The 22,682-nt window shown below is 43.4% G+C and overlaps 2 protein-coding genes across 3 annotated transcripts; both read right to left on the reverse strand.

Annotated features, from left to right (window-relative positions):
• Positions 1-1,054: 1,054 nt before the first annotated feature.
• On the reverse strand, positions 1,055-9,607 carry LOC118397384 (inverted formin-2-like). The gene is made up of 12 exons (XM_035792067.2): positions 9,178-9,607; positions 7,151-7,212; positions 5,932-6,034; positions 5,578-5,663; positions 5,345-5,445; positions 5,183-5,253; positions 4,873-4,980; positions 4,709-4,779; positions 4,456-4,573; positions 3,891-4,055; positions 3,491-3,636; positions 1,055-3,318 (listed from the first exon to the last, which is right to left on the reverse strand). Exons 1-12 carry the CDS (start codon positions 9,439-9,441, stop codon positions 1,878-1,880), a joined length of 2,736 nt encoding a protein of 911 aa, XP_035647960.1. The 5' UTR covers positions 9,442-9,607; the 3' UTR covers positions 1,055-1,877.
• A 4,361-nt stretch (positions 9,608-13,968) lies between these two features.
• Positions 13,969-22,590, reverse strand: LOC118397385 (arfaptin-2-like). Of its 2 annotated transcripts, XM_035792068.2 has the most exons (10): positions 22,361-22,590; positions 21,606-21,707; positions 21,423-21,455; positions 20,899-21,007; positions 19,421-19,522; positions 18,735-18,850; positions 18,228-18,449; positions 17,823-17,980; positions 16,014-16,188; positions 13,969-15,891 (listed from the first exon to the last, which is right to left on the reverse strand). In XM_035792068.2, the coding sequence occupies exons 2-10, from the start codon at positions 21,696-21,698 to the stop codon at positions 15,736-15,738; spliced, it is 1,164 nt and encodes a 387-aa protein (XP_035647961.1). In that variant the 5' UTR covers positions 21,699-21,707; positions 22,361-22,590; the 3' UTR covers positions 13,969-15,735. The 2 variants fall into 2 exon arrangements, with proteins under 2 accessions (XP_035647961.1, XP_035647962.1); XM_035792069.2 differs by lacking the exon at positions 19,421-19,522.
• Between the last annotated feature and the right edge of the window lie 92 nt (positions 22,591-22,682).

The following is a 22,682-nucleotide window of genomic DNA, read 5'->3' on the forward strand; positions in this document are numbered from 1 at the left end:
TTCAGCCTGGCTAAGAGACTGGCTGTCTTTGTAACACTGACCCCAATAAGAGCAATACAATAGTGTTTGGTTGTTTGTCAAATCAAATCAAATTTATTGGTCCCATACACATATTTAGCAGTTATTGCGGGTGTAGCGTAATGCTTGTGTTCCTAGCTCCAACAGTGCAGTAGTATCTAACAATTCGCAACAATACACACATCTAAAAGTAAAATAATGGAATTAAGAAATATAAATATTAGGACGAGCAATGTCGGAGTGGCATTGGCAAAATACAGTAGAATAGAACACAATACATACATATGAAATGAGTAAAAGAAGAGGAGCACTTTAAGAAGAGGAGCACTTTAAGAAGAGGAGCACTTTAAGAAGAGGAGCACTTTAAGAAGAGGAACACTTTAAGAAGAGGGGCACTTTAAGAAGAGGAGCACTTTAAGAAGAGGAGCACTTTAAGAAGAGGACTTTAAGAAGAGGAACACTAAGAAGAGGAGCACTTTAAGAAAAGGAGCACTTTAAGAAGAGGAGCACTTTAAGAAGAGGAGCACTTTAAGAAGAGGAACACTAAGAAGAGGAGCACTTTAAGAAGAGGAGCACTTTAAGAAGAGGAGCACTTTAAGAAGAGGAGCACTTTAAGAAGAGGAACACTAAGAAGAGGAGCACTTTAAGAAGAGGAGCACTTTAAGAAGAGGAGCACTTTAAGAAGAGGAGCACTTTAAGAAGAGGAACACTAAGAAGAGGAGCACTTTAAGAAGAGGAACACTAAGAAGAGGAGCACTTTAAGAAGAGGAACACTAAGAAGAGGAGCACTTTAAGACGAAGAGCACTTTAAGAAGAGGAGCACTTTAAGAAGAGGAGCACTTTAAGAAGAGGAGCACTTTAAGAAGAGGAACACTAAGAAGAGGAGCACTTTAAGAAGAGGAGCACTTTAAGAAGAGGAGCACTTTAAGAAGAGGAGCACTTTAAGAAGAGGAACACTAAGAAGAGGAGCACTTTAAGAAGAGGAGCACTTTAAGAAGAGGAGCACTTTAATACAAATTTGAAATGATGTGATAAATGTAATGCAAAACACTTTTATTATTTAACAGGTTGGTCCATGAAATTATTTGATCTTAATACTGTGTATTTCTCTTTACAGGCCCTCGCCTGTAATTTAATGTGATTTCTACAGCTCTGTAAGTATATCTTCCGGCAAATATAATTTAATAGTACTGGATATGGCAAATATAGTTCCAGTATTTTCCAAGGTAAAGATCACATGGGGTCCATTCTACTCAACAGTGGTTTTATTTAGTCAGAAGAATACTGATGTAAATATATCACTATTATTAAAGACATTGGTAAACATATTACAGTAAGTGTCATGCTCTTCTGTGGGGGAATATGAGGTGGTAGAATGAATAAACAGTGATTTGTTGGTGGCCTACAGCACACTACATGTGGCGTTGTTGTCTCACTCTGCCACCTAGTGGAATAAAGTTACATTTGTCTTTTGGACACATTCTCCCAGTCTCAAAAGATCATTATTTACCACTAAAAATCCACTTCAACAGTTCCCTTGAATTAAGCCTTTATAAAATCAATGGATGGATATAAATATATTCAATAGACCATAGGGCAATGTAACATCTGTCTGAGTAGTCTGAATCTGAATAAATAGATGAATCACGAGTCTAGAGCACCTCTAGAGTCTATATCCTTGTTGTTAACTTGCTCTTCTTTCCCAGTTGTTCAAAGAAAGACATGAATCCATAGCCATCTGGTTTGGGGTCAGGGCTTGTCCAGGACAGACTCCTTTGTCCATTTCTCCTGGTTCAGCTCTATGTGTGTAGGTCTCTCTGCTAACACTCTTGGACACCTGGTCTTGGACACCAGATTCCTCACATTGGCCTGCTCTTCTCTCTCAGGCGTTTAAAGAAAGACATGAATCCATTGGTCTCTGAAGGTTTGGGCTTCGGGCTCTTAGAAGGGTTATCCATATTGTGTTTGGGGCTCTGAGGAGGGTCAGCCTGCTTGGGTTTCTGGGAGACGAGTGTCTGGAGAGGGGTGGGAGAAAACTCCTTTATCTCCTCATCCTGGTTGTGGTTGAGTTCTAGGTGTAAGGGGGGAGGTTTTGACTTGACTATAGAGGAGCTCTTGTCTTGATTTAGCTCTCTTAGCTCTACATGTGTAGGTCTCTCTGCTGCTGACAAGCTGTTGGATACCGTGTCCAGCTGGACACCAGATGTCTCACAGTGGCGAGGGGTGGTGGGTACCACCAAGCCTCTGTTTTCAGAGTCCCTGGGGATGTTGAGACTTGTTGTCAAGACGTTGTGTTTTGACAAGGGACTCTTAGACACCAGGTCTTGGACACAAGACTTCTCAGAGTGGCCAGGGAGTTTGGTGAGGTTAGGTCCTCCAGAGGCTTTGTGTTTCGGGGACATCAGACCAGTGTCTACTGACTTCATCCTCCCTATGACCCCCAGAGTAGGAGTCGCAGGAAAAATGAACAGATCATCCTCTTCCTCTTCCTCTTCCTCAGTAGGAGGGGCTTTAGGGAGGAGGGTGAAGGTGTGCCTGCGGGTGAGTATTCCCTTGGGGGAGAGGTGAGGGTTGAGGAGGTATCTAGCCAGACTCTCGCTGCCTCTACATGCATCTCCCAGCAGCCGCTGTCTATCCTCTTGGAATGTCCTCTGGTGAGGGGAGGTGGAGGTGATGGTGGAGATGGTGGAGGATGTAGCATTAGTGGTCGTAGCGTTGGGTGATCTTGTGGAGGTGTTAGTAGTATTGGTGGCATTAGGAGACTTCTGCTGCTCCAGGCCGTACTCCCCAGACGAAAGACTACCACGGCTGTTCTGATACCTCAGAACCTTCTTGGACACTTCACGCAACATCTGGGCTTCTTCCTCATTTCCCTCCTCCTCCTCTTCCTCCTTATCCTTCATCATCACTGAGATGGGTCTACCTGTGGAGGAGCAAGAGGAGGAGCTGCTGCTACCGGTTCTCCTGGTTGGCTGTGTAGAACCAGAACTAGAACCTCTGTGGTTCTGCTCTGGTTTCTTAGGGTTTTGCTGTGTCTCCTCTGGATTTGGAACCATGTTCTCTTTCCAGTTATTTTTGCTGTGGGACTGGTCCTTCTGGTCGCCCTGAGAGGTCCCAGTCAGGTCTATGGCAGTGTTCCACTCATTCTCCTTACACACCTCTGTGGCCTTAACAGAACCTTGGTTTCCCTGTTCTGCCGAGGGGAGGTTTACTTGAATGGGGACCTTTGATAGGCTGCTACTGGTGCAGGAAGGTGTGCCCTTGCCTTTTCTCCTTTGGGACCCATGACTGGTCAGTAACCTAAATCAAATCAAATCAAACTTTATTCAAAGTAAACATGAATGTCACAAAACTCTTTTACAGAAAAAATGAAAAACACAAAAATACAATACAAAAGGAAAATTGCTAGATAACAGATTATATTTCCAAAAGACAAGTTCAAAAGAGTGATGTTCATTAAAGTATGTCTAACTTCTGTAGTACGGACTCCAGGGCCACACCCTCCATATCCTTGTCCCGTATGGAGCAGGTGGCGGTGGAACGGCGTTTAGCAGCATCACTCAGCAGTCTGTCTCTGGTTCTCCTCTTCACCTCCGCCACCTCACGATCACGGTTCTCCTACACACAGATACAATAACACAATAACACACGCCAGAGACAGTGAACACTGGAGTCCACCAAAAAAGCAGGGAAGGCTAAAGAGAAAAGAGTAACTCAATGAAGACAAAAGCCAGCCAAAAGTCCTCACACAGAACAGAGTGACATGGAAAGCTATGCTCCCAAGGGGGCCAAGATGAAAGTCCGTAATACAGAGAGCATAAATAATAGTATGTAAAAGGAGCATGTAGACTACTTTCTAAACCGTTTTTTACCTGGATGGCCCTCAGGAACTTTGCACAGAAAGAGCTGAAGATGGAGCAGCATTCCTCCAGTCTGAACTTGCTGGGGTCTTCACAGAAGTACTCAGCCACTGAGTCACTGACTGAACCCAGCGACTGCAGAGAGAGCTCAGTCTCAGCCAGACGACACTCTGCTTCCTACAGGGGACCACACACAGAACAGAAATAACTAAGGCTGTGTCCCAAATGGCACCCTATTCCCCATATAGTGCAGTACTTTTGAATAAACCCCTATGGGCCCTTGTCAAAAGTAGTGCACTATACGTAAAAAGGTAAAGGGTGCCATTAGGGTCTCGGACTACATTTCTGAAACTACAGGGGACCACAAACATCAACAACCTCATCACTGGCCCTAGAGATGTAGATTCACCACCAGAGATTATTAAGGCTATAAAAAGGGCCCAGAGTTTTTCCTGTTCAGGTTAAGTGGTCAGGCAAAACCTGTGGCCCTGGAAACATGACATAGGTATACAGTATAGGGGAAGGTAGCGATACAATATCTGAAAGGCATAGAGAATACACAGGCAGGCTACCTCACCTTGAGAAAGTTCTCCATCTGAGCCCGTAGCTCCTCCTGTTTCTGCACCTCCTCCTTCGCCTCCTTTACTTTCTTCACCTCTCTCTGAAACTCACTCTCTATGTCCTCTTTATGGATCCTACAGGGGGGCAGAACACCAATATCAATCACTCAATAATGAAAAGCACAATCACTACAATAGAATGCCTTATTGTGGGGCAAACAGCAATATTACACATGTTGTTGAAGAGCGTAAGACATTGTGTATCTGTACCTTGCAGCATCGGCGATGTGTGTGAGTTTGTCTGGGAATTTCAGCATGGCCACATCAACCTTCTGAGCTTGCTATAATCGACATACACATGAACAACAACTACTGCATCGGAGACAAACAAGATTCTAGATAAAGGATGAGCTTTAAATAAGGGTTCTAATTACCATGACTACATAGTGCATGAGGTTCATGCCTGGTTTGTTGGCCCTTGTGTCCACTAGTTTCAGTAGCGATGCCATCCTGAAGCCAATGGCACTGCCAGCATAGCCACCCTATGGACACACAGAGGACAAGTGAGAGACAGTCAGACAGGCTGACAAATTAACCTGAGGATTATTCAAAACTTGTAGAATGAGTTCTTATTTTTCTTGGGCTTACTCAAAGCGTCGGATGCCAACAACTTAGTTTACACCATAGATAAAGGTATACAGTATGTAATATCATCTATGATATCATTCCCCCCCCCCCACTCACAGCGTTCATGTAGTTTCCAGTCTTCAGCACCAGGCGGATCACAGAGTGTAGGTCGTCACACTCTAACAGCTCTGGAGAGACAGACAGACAGACAAATGAGATAGTTGAGCTTAGTACAGATACATATTTACCTTATTAAGATCCCGATCACATGCAGGTCACCTTTTCCAGCTGTGATCATGGTGGCGATGGATCGTTTCATTTCATCCATGAATGGGAAAAACTCTTCTTTGAGAACCAAACTGTTGAGGCGCTCCTCATAACTAAAAGAAAGGGCACGAATAATGATTCACATTCTGGAACATCACTGGCATTCAAGACACAGAAAACACAAAACTGTAGAAAACGGTGAATTAGACGTTTGTAGATGGTTCAACACACACACACTCACTCACCTGGGAACCTTGATAAGTAGCATCATAAACAGGTCTGCTTCAGGAAGAGCTGACTGGTCCCCTTTGAACCCAACCAGCTGCTTCACCTGCACACACGCAACAGGGAACAATCTTAGTAAGACACTTACGGTAAGGGTTGTAACTTGGGAGAACACTGTTATAACCGTCTCTCAAGCTAAATATGATCAGTTCACTGTGGTAGTTAGCATCAACAATGGCGGCAAGCTGGCGGCAAGCCTCAGCTCACCCAATGGTGGTCAAACTGGAGTTTGCCCTATGTGGGACAAGGGTGCCAAAGCGACAGCGGCCTGATCTATGCTTGTCTACTGGGAAAGGCTGTGTGAAGTACTGTACCTCTTCTTTCTCTGGCAGCAGCTTACACAGCTCCTTCAGTTTACCTGTCCCAAATTTCAGGCCGTTTCCTGAACTGATGTCGTTGATCATGTCTCCCACTGGCCTGGGGAGAGACACAGACACTGATCAGTTACTGTATCAAAACCAACGTGACTTTGGAAACTTCATCGACTGATTCATTCAATATTCATTCAATCTCCTAGGGGACTAGTCAAGGAGAATAGCTGTGATTCATTAATCTCCAACTACACAATGTGGTTATTTTCCTGAATTACTCATGTTCTAGGGTTGGGTCTCTAAAGGTGTTGCTCATTTCCTCGTTGCCATGTTTCTTTAAGCCTGGTAAGCAAGGCTCCTTCTTACCTCATTGGTTGAACACCCTCTTACGGCATTTTTCCACCTAACCAACCATAGACAAGACCTTACTTGCTACACATAGTGTATACACCTACCACAGCTGAACTGGAGCAATGCTTTCTTTCCTCAGAAGCACAAGGACAAAAATACATTTAACAGAAAATAGAAAAGTGCATCCATACGTGGACATGAAAAATAAATGTAATGACAAAACATTTGGATAATAATATTTCTATGTCTTACTGCTTTATACTTATTGCTTTTTGAGTTTTCTGTACTGCGAGAATCTACAGAAAATTAAGACACTGTAGCCCATGGCATGTAGTAATTTTGTAATATATAACACAGTAATACTGTGGGCCTACAGAGAAAACCATTTAGAAACACATGCCATGTTTCAATAGTTCATCTGTAGAATGACCTGTTTGCACAGTTCCTGCAGTAGTTATCATGTCGAGTCGACCTGTTGGGACACGCTGCTGTACCTCAGAAACACAGAGCTGGGAATGTCAAGCAGCCTAGCCTCAGGACTACCAAGCCTTGCTGTCCCAAATTACACCCTATTTCCTATATAATGGACTACTTTTGACCAGAGCCCTATGTGGTCAAAAGGAGTGCACTATAGCAAGACAGTGGAATTTGTGACTCAACCACTGTGTGATCTTTATCCTGAAACACGTGGCTCTAACAAACCCACAGCCCCACACCTTTAGCACACTTCCAGTTTATATTACGTCCCAAATGGCACCCTATTCCCTATATAGTGCACTACTTTAGATCAGACTCTGGTCAAAAGTAGTGCACAATTAGAGAATTGGGTGCCATTTGGAATTCAGTATATCTTTGCCTCTCTCTGACACACCTCTTGAACTGTTTCAGGAAGATCCCAACGTTCATGCTTCTCTTGGAGTTCAGTATAGATACCTGGTGGTGGTGGGACACATAGCCATGAAGACATGAGTTAGTCAATAAAAATAGAACACACAAACGCACCAACATCAGTCGGTCATTCCAGAACACACACATTCACACAGACACACACGTGAAGATATCAGTCGGTCAATAACAGGCGTTGAGTTTATCAGGTGCTTAGCGTTTTCCTTAGACACAGTCTTCTTCTTTATCACAAATACATCCTCATTCCCACAAAAACAACTGATTCTGACGGTTAAGGTTTTACTGGTTAGATTGACTTGTTTTTGAGAGCCCATGATAAGCCATTGCAACAGCTGTCAACATACTGACATTCCTAAGTCTTGCTCCTCTATACTGAGTTAGAAACAAGGACAGGTAAGACACTAAATGCCAGTTTCAATAGCTCCACATTTGACCTTTATTGTACTGCCAAGGTAGCCTAAATGTGATAGCAGGGTGGTTTCACTAGCAAACAAGTAGAGGATCAGAAATAGCTTTGTCAATATGACAATAGCATTGTAAACCAGGACAATGATTCACAACAGTTCTGTAAAATCCCAACCGACACCTACAGAAAGGGAAGTACTGTATCTTAACTGAACCCACAGCCCAGTTCTTTGTTATAGAGGTAGCATTAGCCAATACATAAAAATATCAACTGTATGGCAACAATTAGCAAATATTAGTGCTTAATTTACTCTCCCTGGGTAAACTGATGAAGAATAGTTAGGCTATATTGACTCCACCCTTCAGTTTATACATCAAAGCATTCCTAAATGAAACCCCACTGCATAAACATCCTGTTTGTTAAGCAGAGGAGCATTAAGAGGAACATGCCATAGTTCCAATAAGTCACACAATATCACACATGGAAAAGGGAAATGGATACATAGTAAAATGATGGTCATTCATTTAGTCCAATTGTGTTGCTTATTCACAGTAGTTTTGCATGGGGAACTAGTGCTTATCTATAAATCCGATTAGATAGCCTTTGCTGGTGATCTCATGCTACTTGTAGAGGGCAAATATTTATTATCAATCTATTCTCTGAGAGAATAGTAAAATCAAGCACTCCGGCAGTTGGCATTCAAATGATGTTATAGACTTCATAGGTATGTGGACAGAAAGGAAAAACAGCCTTCCAATCACAGCATGATAATGAATCATATAAAAAAAATGAGGGTAGAATCGTCTCCAAGTTTTGCTCATCCTGATTGGTTTGTTTTGAACACAACATTTTCACTAATACATCGTTGCTTCCTGATGTACTTGAGTTTGATCCCAGTGAGGCGCACATAGAATCATGATGGAGCCACACCAATAGAGAGACTGCTTCCCAAATGGCACCCTACTCCCTTAAGAGTGCACTACTTTTGACCAGGGCCCAGACTAAAAAACAGTATCATCATGGAGATAAACAAGAGTCATGGGCTGCTGGAATTGATGTATTTCCCAACCTCCCACCGAGCCACCTTAACCGTAACCCTAACCCTGGCCACTATGACGACATGACCGAGCCTGTTACAACAGAAAGTCTGTAGGAAAACAACACATCACCCTGTGATGATATGATGTACACCACAACTACACTACACACACTCCCTAAGAAAATCAATTAGGGTCTAAAGAACACATGTCAACATATCCAATATCTCTGGTCATAAACAGAACAAATGTTCATATTCAATACACTGTTTCGGTCTCTCGTCTACCCCCAGAAAGTATAGCTGCTCAAAACAAACTCTCAGGTGAGAAATCATGAGCAAGAAAAGAATGACAGAATTTTGCATGACATTGGAGAGGAGTTGGCTGGGACCAGATAGGATATGTATGCCTTGCAGACTTATATACTGTATCTGATCGAGGAGCAAAATAGCTGATGTGGTGGTACCTCTTGACTTATCCTATTCAACTCCAGCTGCCAGTATAAAACTTGAGAAGTGCTTCCTGGTACAGTAGGTTAGGTCAACTCACCACTTCTGTGCCCTGACCGTTGGTTGGCTTGCCTCTGAGACTCTGTCTGTTCAGAGCCTTCTGTACCTGTCCCTGTCCCTGATGTCGGCTGTGACTGAACAGCTCCTCAATCCTCTGAGTGTCCAGCTCATACTCTCCCAGGGTCTTCTCTTCCGTCCAGATGTTGTGTTTGCCCACCACCACGTGTTTGGGGATCGCATCCCAGTTGAAGTTACGCATCTTGGAGCCGCTGCGCTGGAGGCCTCTGGATAGCCCAAAGCCCATGCCGGGGGGAGGAGGGGGGCCAGGGGGAAGGGGGCCAGGGGGAGGCGGGGGGCCAGGGGGAGGCGGGGGACCAGGGGGAGGAGGTGGGGGGGCGAGGGGAGGTGGTGGTGGTGGAGGAGGAGGAGGAGGAGGAGGAGGAGGAGGAGGTGGGGGGCGAGGGGAGGTGGTGGTGGTGGAGGAGGAGGTGGTGGAGTGACTGCTGATTCCATCTTTAGTGGAAAATAATTAGATGGGCCAAGGATCAGGAACAGATCATGGTCTCATCATTATTGCTTCATCATTACCTCCATTTTGTACCTGCAAGGTGTCACGGAAATGTTCTCTGATTAGTGTTGAAAATCAGTTATTGAAGAGGGTGATATAATCCTTTTCCTTGATTGATCCCTCCTGTAAAGAAATAATGGTCCCGGTGAACTTTTAACAGAGAATGGTAGGCATGCAGCAAAACTTACTGTATTGCCCAGCACCGAACAAGCCTCATTACAATTGTTGCTGAAGTGCTCAAATGAGACAACATATCAACAAATGCTTAATTCGAAAGACATTGAAAGCAGCCTAATGATAAAATACGTGTATGAATTTACAAATCAAAACAATACATCCACCAGAAAAACGGAATACAGTAAGCTACCTATTTTGATCAGGTTTTCTCTTTAAGCTACTAATGTGTTATAACATTCAAAGTAAGGGAAGAGGATTCTGTAGCCTACCTTACCTGCTCGATATGCAACGTTCCACCAAGAGTGAAAACAATTTTGAAACACCAAAAACTACAATTCAATTGAATCCATGAGTTAGTCCGCTGCCTTCCTCTTCAAACTTCAACATCGGACGTGTGAATTGAGTTGACTACGACCACTGGTCTGCTACCAGTGCTGTCAGGTTTCCACTAGATAACTCAGCCACAAGGTCAGGTTTCACAGCCACATAGTCAACATTTCCAAAACATATATAATATGCTTTTTGGTCTTCATTTAAGGTTAGGGTTAGGCATAAGGTTAGCAGTGTAGTTCAGGTTAGGATTAAGGTTTCAAATCAGATTTGAAGAAGATCAATTGTAGAAATGGGCGGGGTTTAGCCATAATTATGACCTTGTGGCTGTGTTAACTAGTGACGACCGAGGTGTCAGAGGAGACGTAAAAGTATGTCGCAACTTTATCTGCCTAAAGATGTATATAAACCCTGAATTCCTGGTACAACATTTTGGCCATTGAGAGGCTTTGCAGCCACCGGTCGGCCATATTGGCACTCCCAAGTCGGAGCAGTCCTCCATAGGAATGATCGAAATTATACAGTTTTTCAATAAAAGCTGCACTATGTCACTTTTTGGGCGACCCCACCAAATTCACGTAGAAATGTGTGTTATAGGTCTGTCATTCTCATTGTCTAAGAAGCGGTAAATCTGTTCTCTGTGTGCCATTTCTATGCTTCCCATTATTAAGTAAAACTTTTGAATATTTTACGTTTGGTTTTGTACAACAGCTTCAAACAGCTGAAAATACATGATTGAAGGTTATCCTCTACTGGATTGAAAATAAGAATTTGTTATTAACTGACTTGCCTAGTTAAATAAAGGGAAAAAAGTAAAAAAACACACACGGACAGAAGTGGACTAAGCACAGATCTATGAGGGGCCCCCGTGTTGAGGGTCAGCGTGGCAGAGGTGTTGTTGCCTTCCCTCACCACCTGGCGACAACCCGTCAGGAAATCCAGGATCCAGTTGCAGAGGGAGGTGTTCAGTCACAGGGTCCCCAGCTTGGTGATACGTTTGGAGGGGACTACGGTGTTGAACGCTGAGCTGTAGTCTATGAACAGCATTCTCACATAGTTATTTCCCCTCTAGTCCAGGTGAGAGTTACGACTTTAAGCATGCACTACCACTTGATCATTTTATAAATATCCATTCTTTAAGGCTTACTGTGTACCTGTGCTTGTCCTGATTGTTATATTTGGAATCCATCGTTTTGGCATTTTATGCGTCCCCTGCCTAAACAAAAAAATATGGTGTGCAATGACAGGCTGCTCCTTCTCCGTTAACAAATAATGGTTCCCTTGGCAGAGGTCACGTAAAATGCTACATTTATCAAAAATGACAGATTTCAGCAACCAAATAAAAGCTTGCATTTACACAGGACAAACATACGTACAAGGAAAGCAACTCGATGAGTCGGAAGTGCAGTCCTCCCACACTCATCACCACTCAACTCCATTGTATTTGTACATTGTGGAGTTGAGAAACCTGACTAAAGCGATCTCCATACCTGGCCTAGAGTGTGTTCTTGCCTGGAGCTGTGAAACTGGTAATGCAAATAGAAACATTTGCTTTGTCCATACATTCTACCTGAGCTGCTTCACTGTATCCACCCAGCATAATAGCATAGCGTTTTTTTCTACCTCCAAAAGCTTCAAACACACTAACAAAGCTTTGTATTTCCGCTAACAGACCCATAACCACCATCACAAATGCACATATACAGCCATTCAATCTTTGTTGTTGGATCCGCGCTGCTCTTGAACCATTTATGCTACAAACACCAAGCCAACATTGACATGTGCAGTCAGACTCAATTTAGATTGCTTCAACACATATTTTTGATAGCATTCATAGGCTATTGTATAATCTATCAAGCTTGTTGTATCCTCATTCATTTCAATTAGCAGAACAACCGCCACAGAACTTTCAGAATGTTCAAACAAACACATTTTATAGAATATGGTGCCATATTACTCTATCGTCGCTGTCTGATGAAAACCTCATCTCCATTTTTGCCCATTTTTCTGAAAGCTGTAACTCCCCTCAGTGTACTCTGAACATTTCATGACTCTAGGACTAAGAAAATGTATTAAAAATAGCCTCTGAAGTGTAATAACTGTATGTTCGTTAATGGGAAAACATGGCTATTTTTCCAACTTCCTGAAAAGTTTATGTTTTGGAGAGGCTTTCATCAGACAGCGACAATATGCTCTATACTGCCCACTATAAGCCACTATAATACACATGTGCAAACCACCCCAAAACAACTCACTTTAACTAACTCGTAGCGTATGACAACCCTATTACTACCATTACTACTGCAGTCACTACCATTACTGCTACTATTTCCCAGCCATAATACTTCCAAGACTAGCAAGCACACATTTTCTTTTATATGAAATGTCCTTTTCTAGTTTGTGTTAATACAGAGTTTTTATACAACATTTTCAGTATCATTAACTGAACACATTCCGGGCCTAACCACCACCTTTTGGGATATTACATTTCAGGCACCCTAGACTTTTAGGTGAAACATGTTAACATAAAGACAGTGGAATTCATCACATCACTGATCATGGTGTTGACATGTATGACATGTGTGCTGCCATCCTGTTAGAAGGTAACAGATAATTTTATCACAATGGTTAAATTGGATTTTCATTGTGTTCAATGGTGTTATTTGCCCCCTAGTGGAGCTTTCTGGTACTTAGAAAGACTACGCAAACAGGAAGTACAGAATTTGTTCTGCACACATAGAAGCAGCAACAAACAACGCTACGGTGCAGGTCTTTCAATGTAGTTATTTCTTGTCACGCTTCAGCCTTGGAAAATATTTGTTTTTTCACTATTCTGCCCTTGAGTTGCGTTCCCATGCAAAACTAGACAGATAGCTAACAACATAAACGTTTTCATTATATTCATTAAAGAAAAGTCACGCCTTGGGAGTTTTATTGAAGACTTAGTTGTTAGCTATCTGTCTAGTTTTGCATGGGAACGCAACTCAAGGGCAGAATAACTTGATTAAATAGCAATATTGTGTGATTAAACATGGCTCACATCCCAAATAGCACACTATTCCATTAGTGCACTACTTTTGAACAGGGTCCATAGGGCTCTGGTCAAAAATAGTGCTCTATGTAGGGAATAGGGCGCCATTTGGGACAAACCCAAGTCCTCACCGTTGAGTCCTCATACCGTTTATTAATCAGACCCCTCTATCCACTGTCACACAGTAATACGTCATAGAGGTGAATCACAAGACACAGCAAGGTTCAGACAAAGAACGTCACATACTCCAAACTTCTGTTTTCTAAAGGAAACATTCCTGAATCACATTGAGCATGAATATAATGAAAAACTACGTATTTATAGTGAAATTGACCATTGTAGCGGTTGGATTGGGATTCTTGCAATTAAAAAGTCATTTACATTTTGAATCTTGGGTTTTTCTGTGTGTCAAATATTGTCTACTGTCCTCATCTACCTGGTGGAAGAGTTACAGTAGGTTTGTCCACAGACCGATGAAAGATCTATAACTTCACAAGCGGTTTAATAGACCAGACAGTTATCAGCTCTCACTCTGACTTCACCAAATGCAAATCAGATAAAACTCAGCTTGATCTTAACCCTTACAGCAGGGTTGGCAGAACTTGCCTATTCCCTATATAGGACACTACTTAAACATAGTGTTTCTTAGGCAATAAGGTGCCACTCGGGACACACGCCTGGACCGTTGCCTGATTAACAGTAAAGAAGACAATCACAGATGGAAGTACCAATCATTTTTCAGCCATGTTTTGGATTGTATTGCCATGTAATATATGAACACAATATGGTACAGTACTTATACAGATGATACAACAACATATTCAGTGGACAGGAGGTGGACGGATTGTTATTACTGTCCAGCTTCTGTGGGGAAACATCAAGTCTCTATGGAAATACCAAACCATATACTGTAAACCACCATTTAATATACTGTACACCAGGTCCATATCTGTTTTAAAAACAAGACACAACATTGATGTGGAAATGTGAGAGAAAACAAAAGAAAAACCTAACAAGAACATATACATTTGAATGGAATCAGTTTCGTGACATCCAATTGCGATCTTGTCTCATCGCTGCAACTCCCCAACGGACTCGGGAGAGGCGAAGGATCGAGAGCCGTGTGTCCGCCGAACACAACCCAACCAAGCCGCACTGCTTCTTGACCCAATGCCCACTTAACCCGGAACCCAGCCGCACCAATGTGTCGGAGGAAACACTGTGCACCTGGCAACCGTGTCAGCGTGCACTGCGCCCGGCCCACCACAGGAGTCGCTAGTGCGAGATGAGACAGACATTCGTGCCGGCCAAACCCGGACGATGCTTGGACAATTGCGCGCCACCCTATGGGTCTCCTGGTCACGGCCGGTTGTGACACAGCCTGGGAACGAACCTGGGTCTGTTGTGACACCTCAAGCACTGCGATGCAGTGCCATTCGGGAGGCCCAAGTCTAGGTATTTTTCTGAACAAATGTTAACTCTATTTGATTATTGAGATATTGGATATGTTAAAGACAATACATGTGTAATTAAATGATATGCAGGATTAATCGGAGGAAGATTATTGTAAATGCAAAAGTTGTATTTCCTGTCCTCCAAATTATTGGTAGACAAAGGGGCAATCTGGGATTGGTACAAATGCATTTTTTTACTTTTAAATTCATGATATATAGCCATTGATTGTTGACTGCTTTTTGTTTTTACAAATCCAAGATTGCCCCTTTATCCCATAACTTCTGTCATCAATAGTATACCAGACTGTAGGCTTCTTTCTCCCTTTGCTCATTAATAAATATACCTCTAATCGTCACTAGGTACAAACAATGTAACTGGTCCAGATACATAGCCTATTCTTAATATCCTCTACAGTTTACTGACCTTTCAAATTATGACCTCTGGAATGCTTTACATAACGCTTTACAAAAGAGTGAAAACAATTTGAAAATAATGATTACATTTATGTGTAGACTATAATCTTAGAATAACTTCTCAAAGTATGATAAATTAAAAGTTACGCTACATAGCAACAACATAATGACGCTCTGTTGAGAATAATTATTAACACAACAAATCAACATGAAATAGACATTCTATAAACGAATGAGCAATGTATTGGCAAAACTAAATGTAAGAACTGTGTTCTTTTCCCCTTAGTATGATCATCACTAGTCTCTACTTGTCCCATCTCTGGTTTGTATATACAGTTTGAGTTGGTTTCATATATCTGTTCATCCGTCTACTCATCCATCCATTCCTCTTGTTTCTTCCAACCCCAGTGTGTCTCTCCATCTGTGTCCCTATATAGACCTGACTGAGACCTGGGGCCAAATGTATCAAGCATCTCAGAGTAGGAGTGCTGATCTAGGATCAAGTCCTGCCTATCCATATAATCTGATTCATAATTATCTAAAAGGCAAAACTGATCCTAGATCAGTACTAGTACTCTGAGATGCTTGATACATACAAGGCCAGGAGACTGGGAGCTGATCACTCTAGCTCTCCTCCAGCCAGGAGGGCTTGTCTGACCCTGGGGGCTTTAACTTGACGTTGAACTGTCTCAGTGTCTGTTCCAACTGCTGCTGGTTCCCAGCGAAGTAGGCTGAGATAGCATTATGGAAGAGCAGCAGCTGCTTGTGCATCACCTTCACCTACACACACAGAAAAAGAGAGAGTGTGATGTAGCATTATTGTAAACTAACTAACCAAATAACTAACTAACTAACTAACTAACTAACTAACTAACTAACCCATAACTAACTAACTAACCTACCTTGTTCTCTTCCAGGAACTTGAGTTTGATGGTGACGTCTGAGCGCAGCCGTTCGTACTTGTCTCTCTGCACCTGGTACTGCTGCTGGGACACCTCAATACGCACCATGGTGGCAGCATCACGAGGACCCAGACTCAACTCCTCCAGGTCGGCCCTGTACGCATCAAACTCCAGCCTGGGAGAGAGAGGGGAGGAGAGGCAGCGTAAAGAAATAGGCTTGGGCGGTATCCAGCCATACCGTTAGTTCTTCTGCCATCCCGGGTTTATGGTATTACCAGTATAGTACACAGGGGGGAACTAAAAACACAACAAAACAAACAAAAAAATCACACAGATGCTGTTAGCTAAATGCTAATGAGCAAAAACAAACTAATTGCAGAGGCAAATCCCGCTCATAAAGTTATACAAGTAAAGCTAGTTGCTACCGAATGTCATTTTCAGTGAGAGTGGACATTTACAAGTAAAGGTGAACGAGAGAAATTGTGCAAATGACTAAAGTTGTGATGCTGCTTTTCTGAAGGAAGAGCAGCATGTGTACATGGAGCAGAGGAGAGAGGAACGGAGGGGAAAACGCTAGTAGGAAGCACAGTGATCAAACGGCAGCTGTACAGACAACCCATCCAGAGCTCTTTGACTTCTCAAACACGGCAGAAAGCCGTTATACGATGACTGATGGCAAACATTTAATAGTGAATTGCATACAAGTGTAACTTCATCACCTCATGTGCACCGCACAACAGAGACTCTCCGATAGATAAAGAACGCTATCAACTCACCAGCTCCTGCTGTCTCCCGTTGTACTATTTATAAACAGACACGTGACTGGCTTAACTGTTCTGGGGAACTGCAGTAAGCTTCATAATGTAAAATAATTTGACAGGTGAAATGAAGAACACAATCTGCTTTATCTCCTAACATATTGCACAAGTTGACTGCAGGTATTAACTTAAAAAGTAGCTAGAAATATTCAAATTTCTTAATATAAATAGTTTTGACTATTAAAAAACCACCCTGTGGCTTTTAGAAAAACATACCTCAGTATACAGTATACCACCAATCCTATAAAACACCCACATAACACCCTGTATCAACGTATAACCCTCAAACCCAGGTTCAACTCCTCTAGGTATGCATGGTACACATCACACTCCAGCCTGACACACAGAACTATGATGTCATGTCAAACACACTCTATATAATGTCTCTGGCAATCATAGATATAGGGCCACATTTTCATGGTGTAAAGGAGCACAGATCTCTGTAAAAAAAAGACTGTAAACCTCATAATTTGTCAGTATGATTATTTGAAACTGTTATAAGGAGGAATCTCCAGGCCCTGCAACCTTTTTTCTCCCCAATTTCATGGTATCCAATTGGTAGTGATAGTCTTGTCTCATCGCTGCAACTCCTGCACGGACTCGGTAGAGGCGAAGGACGAGAGCCGTGCGTCCTCCGAAACACAACCCAACCAAGCCGCACTGCTTCTTGACACAATGCCCACTTGACCCGGAAGCCAGCCGCACCAATGTGTCGGAGGAAACACTGTGCCTTACGCCCGGCCCGCCACAGGAGTCGCTAGCGTGCGATGGGACAAGGATATCTCCGCCGGCCAAACCCTCCCCTAACCCGGGTGACGCCAAGCGTGCACCGCCCCATGGGTCTCCCGGTCGCGGCCGGTTGCGACAGAGCCTGGACTCAAACTCAGATTCTCTAGTGGCACAGCTAGGACTGCGATGCAGTGCCTTAGACCACGGCGCCACTCGGGAGGCTGCCCCGCATCTTTTTAACCTTCCCCATCTTCGTTGTTACCTTGCTGCCTCGTACAGTTTGATGGTCAACAGTGTGTCCTCCATTGTCTTGTTGACCAGTGTATTGATGCTGGACACAAAAAAGTTGATGGCTCCAAGAAGAGCCTCCCCATTCCTACACAACAACTTCTGGGTCTCCGCGTTGTAGCCAAACTCATCCTGTGGACACAAACACTTGCGTTTACATCCTCAATAAATATCTCGTATAGAGAAACAGTCAGTAAGGTAGCCTGGATTCCAAAGTGAAACTGACAGGCTTTGTTTCCAACCAAAAACTACAGCCTGGATTTTCAGGCTACATTTCTGGAGGCCAATTTCACACAGTGTGCCATCTGCAGCTGATTTCTGGCTGGGCTGAGGTCTACGGGTTTAAGGTCAGGGGTCAGGAGTTAGAGGTCTTTCTTACCCGTAGTTCAGGTGATTTCTGGCTGAGGTCCGCAAAGGTGTCCCCCAGGGCCTGCTGGGTCTGGACCAGGTTGTAGAAGTGGCTGGTCAGGGCGCTGGTCAGTCTCAGGACAGACTCGTACTTCCTCTTGGTGTCCCTGAGCACGTCTATCTGGGCTTCCAGCTCCAGGTCCACCGTCCGAGAACCACGGCCGAACCGCTCAGAGAACATCTGCTTGGTACACTGGTGTAAAGATGGAGAGGAAGAGATGTGGTTAGGATAAAGGAGAGAACAGGAGATGAGAACATCTGCTTGGCACACTGGGATAAAGATGACATGGAGGGATGTGATCAGAATAGAACTGAATAGAAGAGTTACTTGCTTTCCAAGGAGGAAATTATTCCCAGTCTTGTATGAAGACAACTGATCATACCAGTGCTGTCGCAATCACACCCATAGAACACAGTGAGGATTCAATGAAGGATGGCTTCAACACATTTTCCACAGGAGAAAGGTTCTGTTCTGTACCTTGTAGGTGTTGATGCCCCACTTCTTAACGCTGTCTAGTTTCTCCACAGCCACACCACGGTTAGCCTCCTCCACTGACATGTTCTGGTTGCTGTTACTGTGGTGCATCCCCAACCCTGACACAAAGGATAATAAATAACCTTCTCACTCTTTGAGGATTCCTTAAAGTGGTTAGATGCTGAGACCTAGTTGATAAAGTCTATAGTAAATAAGATGGACCTTTCATCTCATTTATTATGAACGCTGTCACAAAACCAGCTTCAGTCAGTAGCGCTGCGATACACAGAAAGGCAGATCAGTGTTTCCTTGGGCACTCTCCTCATCACTACTCCTCAAAGCAAAGACCTGAAATATTCATTTCATGTGCCCAGTATGTCTTCGAGAAAAATAGTGTGACAGTGATTGAGTGATCAGTTGAGAGTGAATGAAATGAATGAGTGAACAAGGTGAAGTGGAGTAAAGGAGGGTGGTGCTGTATGGGTCCAGTGTAGGGCTGGAAAGTTCCAGTAGCATTCCCAGGTAAAATGTTCACGTTTTCCAGAAACCCTGGTTGCAGAATTCAAAATGTAGTGCTTATAGTAATTCTGGAATTACCTTCCAATTCTGGAAATCTTCCAACCAAGGATTTCTAGAAAACCTGGGAATTTTGGTGAACCTGGAATTTCGCAACCCTACTCCTCTGGTACCTGTGAATGGTTGGTCGGTCTGGTTCTGGTTGGCTATCCTGCTGGCTGCTGACTGGCTGGGGACCAGACCTACACCCTGTGCCCTGGACTTCATTCGCAGGTCTGGAATGGACATGGGGGGGATGGGGAGAGGAGATGTGATATATGAGATGGAGAGAATAGATGAAGGTTGGTGAAGGTGTTAGAGAGGATGTGAGTCACACAGGTTTTCCATGTCAAAAAAACAACAGAATAAAAAAGCAGATGGAGAAAAATATGAAATATGAACATGTTGAGAACACAAGTAGTAGTAAAGTATGAAATTATGCACATGTCATGATTTAATGAACCTCAATATTTCATTCGTTAACCACTTCATGTTACATTTGCATACATAGGATGCATCCAAAATGGCACCCTATTCCCTATGGGGGAGCCATACGGCTCTGGTCAAAAGTAGTGCCCTATCCATTTGGGATGCAGTTGTCATCATTAGAAACATTCACGCAAACATAACACGTTAAATCAAACAGCTCTGCAATGAAGTCAATCAGGTTAGTAAACATCTAGAGTTTTTTAGTTACCATCCACCGACATGCATTCAGTCTGCTTTAGTCTGGTTAAACAGCAACCCAGGCTACAGGCAGGGCTCATTCTCCCACAGAATGAAAGAGTAACTAATGAAAACACCCTTGAAAGTGTAAACAGGCAGACTCAGCAATATGACGTAGATGCAGAGAGTAAACAGCACAGAGGGTCACTTTCCACAACAACTAAGAGTGTTGAAGCTCGAGGCTCAACTTCTCCGCTGTCTTGGTGCCGTGGCCTCCACGCTGTGAACAGCATGAAATGAACCTGTACACATGCGCAGATATTTTGTGTGACTTCACAAAAAACAATTGAGCTCAGTGTAAAGCCACCTGTGGGCTGAGGTTTGGCTCAAGGGACAAGGGCACAGTTAGGGGCAGGGGGACGTCTCCTGTCCACATACTGAGGGTTGAAGTGGATAGCGGGGCCTGGAGGACAGGGTTGGTTAAGATAGTCAGTAATAGAGAGTAGGAAGTAGATCTTAAAATCAAAATAGCCAATACAGTAGAGAGACTGTTTGCTACTCATAGACTCCTGAAAGATCAGAAAGAAGGTTAGGTCAAAATAGAGTCACTGATGCAGAACAGCATGCAGGCAACCTCCTAAAATAAACAAAAAACTGAATTGAATTCCATCAGGACAAACCACATTGGGGCAGTTGAAAATGTAGTCTTCACCATTCTTAATGCTAACAAACCAAGCAAGCAGCACAGACATTGCTTAAGGGACTAGTCTATTCATTGATTTAATAAGGCCTAAGTGGACATAATTAAGTGGACATTCCAGTAATGCAAAGCAATGAGAGCAGTACGGAGTGAGAGAGCTGTCTGTACCTTTAATGGAGCTAGTGAGAGCAGTAGAGCTGTGTGTACCTTTAATGGAGCTAGTGAGAACAGTAGAGCTGTGTGTACCTTTGATGGAGGAGGTGGGTATGATGCCCCCTGCAGGTCCTCCGTAGCCTCCAGACACGATGCTGGTCTCATTCAGGTTGGGACCAGACACCATCACCTGCTGCAGGTCCTAAGGTGAAGCCACAACACATCAATGGAATAGATATAGCCTAACTCTAATCAGTCCCTCACAGATTTTGCAGAGATTTATGATATTTGCGGCCAAAAACACTTGATTTCGCTGCGCCAAAAAACAAATGCGAATCCTGGAGGGACTGACTAATGCGTAACGCACCTGTAGAGTGTATTGTCAATCTGACGAAGACCTTCCATATAGGCCTAATCTTTGTTGTACACAGACACTCACACACATGAAAATGGTTCAGTAGATTAGGTGGAAAACAATTAGGAGAAAACCTATTGATGAAGGTTTATTGTGGTTAGTCTGAAAGTCGTCCATGTTAACACGTACACTACATCTAAATCAACAGTTCTCCAACCACGACGTGACACACTCTCTCATCCCTTCTACTGCATATCCCTACCTTCTCATCTAAGGTCCACTGAATCTTTGCAGCCTGCACAGAAGTGAGACATAATACAGTACAATAAAATACACAAACAAATAGTTGATGTAATGAGAGGTCACCACACACAGTATACATATAAATACTGTACATAGTAACTGTATCCCAAATGGCACCGTATTCCCATGGGACACAACCCACCTGTTCCAAACTGTCATCCTCGGCCAGGGTCTCTCCATTGCTGTTGATAGGAATCTCCATGGTAGCCGCCTTGCCCATAAAACTGTCTGCCATGGTGGTTGTCTGCAGGAGAGAGAGCATTGGGAGAGAGACAAAGAGATGGGAGATGGAGAGATGCAGAAAGAGAGGTGATGAAGAGAGAGAGAGCACGACCATCACACACTGAGCTTTTCACATTAATGATAGGAATGGTTTCAATGTAAATGAGTCAAATCTGCCTAATTCAGGATAATATCCAGCCTAGCCAGCTGTGATATGTAAATATGCAGTGTCCATATTCCTTAGCCAGCTGTGATATGTAAATATGCAGTGTCCATATTCCTTAGCCAGCTGTGATATGTAAATATGCAGTGTCCATATTCCTTAGCCAGCTGTGATATGTAAATATGCAGTGTCCATATTCCTTAGCCAGCTGTGATATGTAAATATGCAGTGTCCATATTCCTTAGCCAGCTGGCTGATCTGTCCACTGGTTCAGTTACAGTGCTGAAAGCAACGATAACCTGCTCTCACAACAAGCAATCACATTTCACAACACAATATAGCAGCCATAGCTAGCTATTCGTGATCATCATTCGTATTGTATCTAGTTAGCTTGTTAGTCCCAGCAATACAACACATCGCTAGCTAGCTCCAACCGTGCGTCCCTAGCCAGCTGGCTAAACTGGTGGTGTTGCTGAAAATTATGATGATCACAGTTAGCTAGCTAACGTTACCTGCTGTGTAGGTGCAGTAGTCAAATCTCCCAAAATGTCAAATATAGCTGCTTATTCCACACGGTATTTCATCAAATATTACTATTATGAACGGAATGACACCGTTGCAATGTTTATTTTTCGTATGTTGATGAACGCATGACTGTGGTCGTTATTCCGTTAGCATCCCCCGGTAGAACCGGACACAGTATGCAGATAAAATCCCTGAAGCCCAGTCCCTCCTTCCTTCCTCTGGCGCTACACGTAACGCCGCTACGTCAAGTCGCTACGTCAAGTCGCCACGTCAAGTCGCTACGTCAAGTCGCCACGTCGAACAGCTGAC

This window comes from Oncorhynchus keta, chromosome 18, assembly GCF_023373465.1.
Source record: "Oncorhynchus keta strain PuntledgeMale-10-30-2019 chromosome 18, Oket_V2, whole genome shotgun sequence".
Taxonomy (NCBI): domain Eukaryota; kingdom Metazoa; phylum Chordata; class Actinopteri; order Salmoniformes; family Salmonidae; genus Oncorhynchus; species Oncorhynchus keta.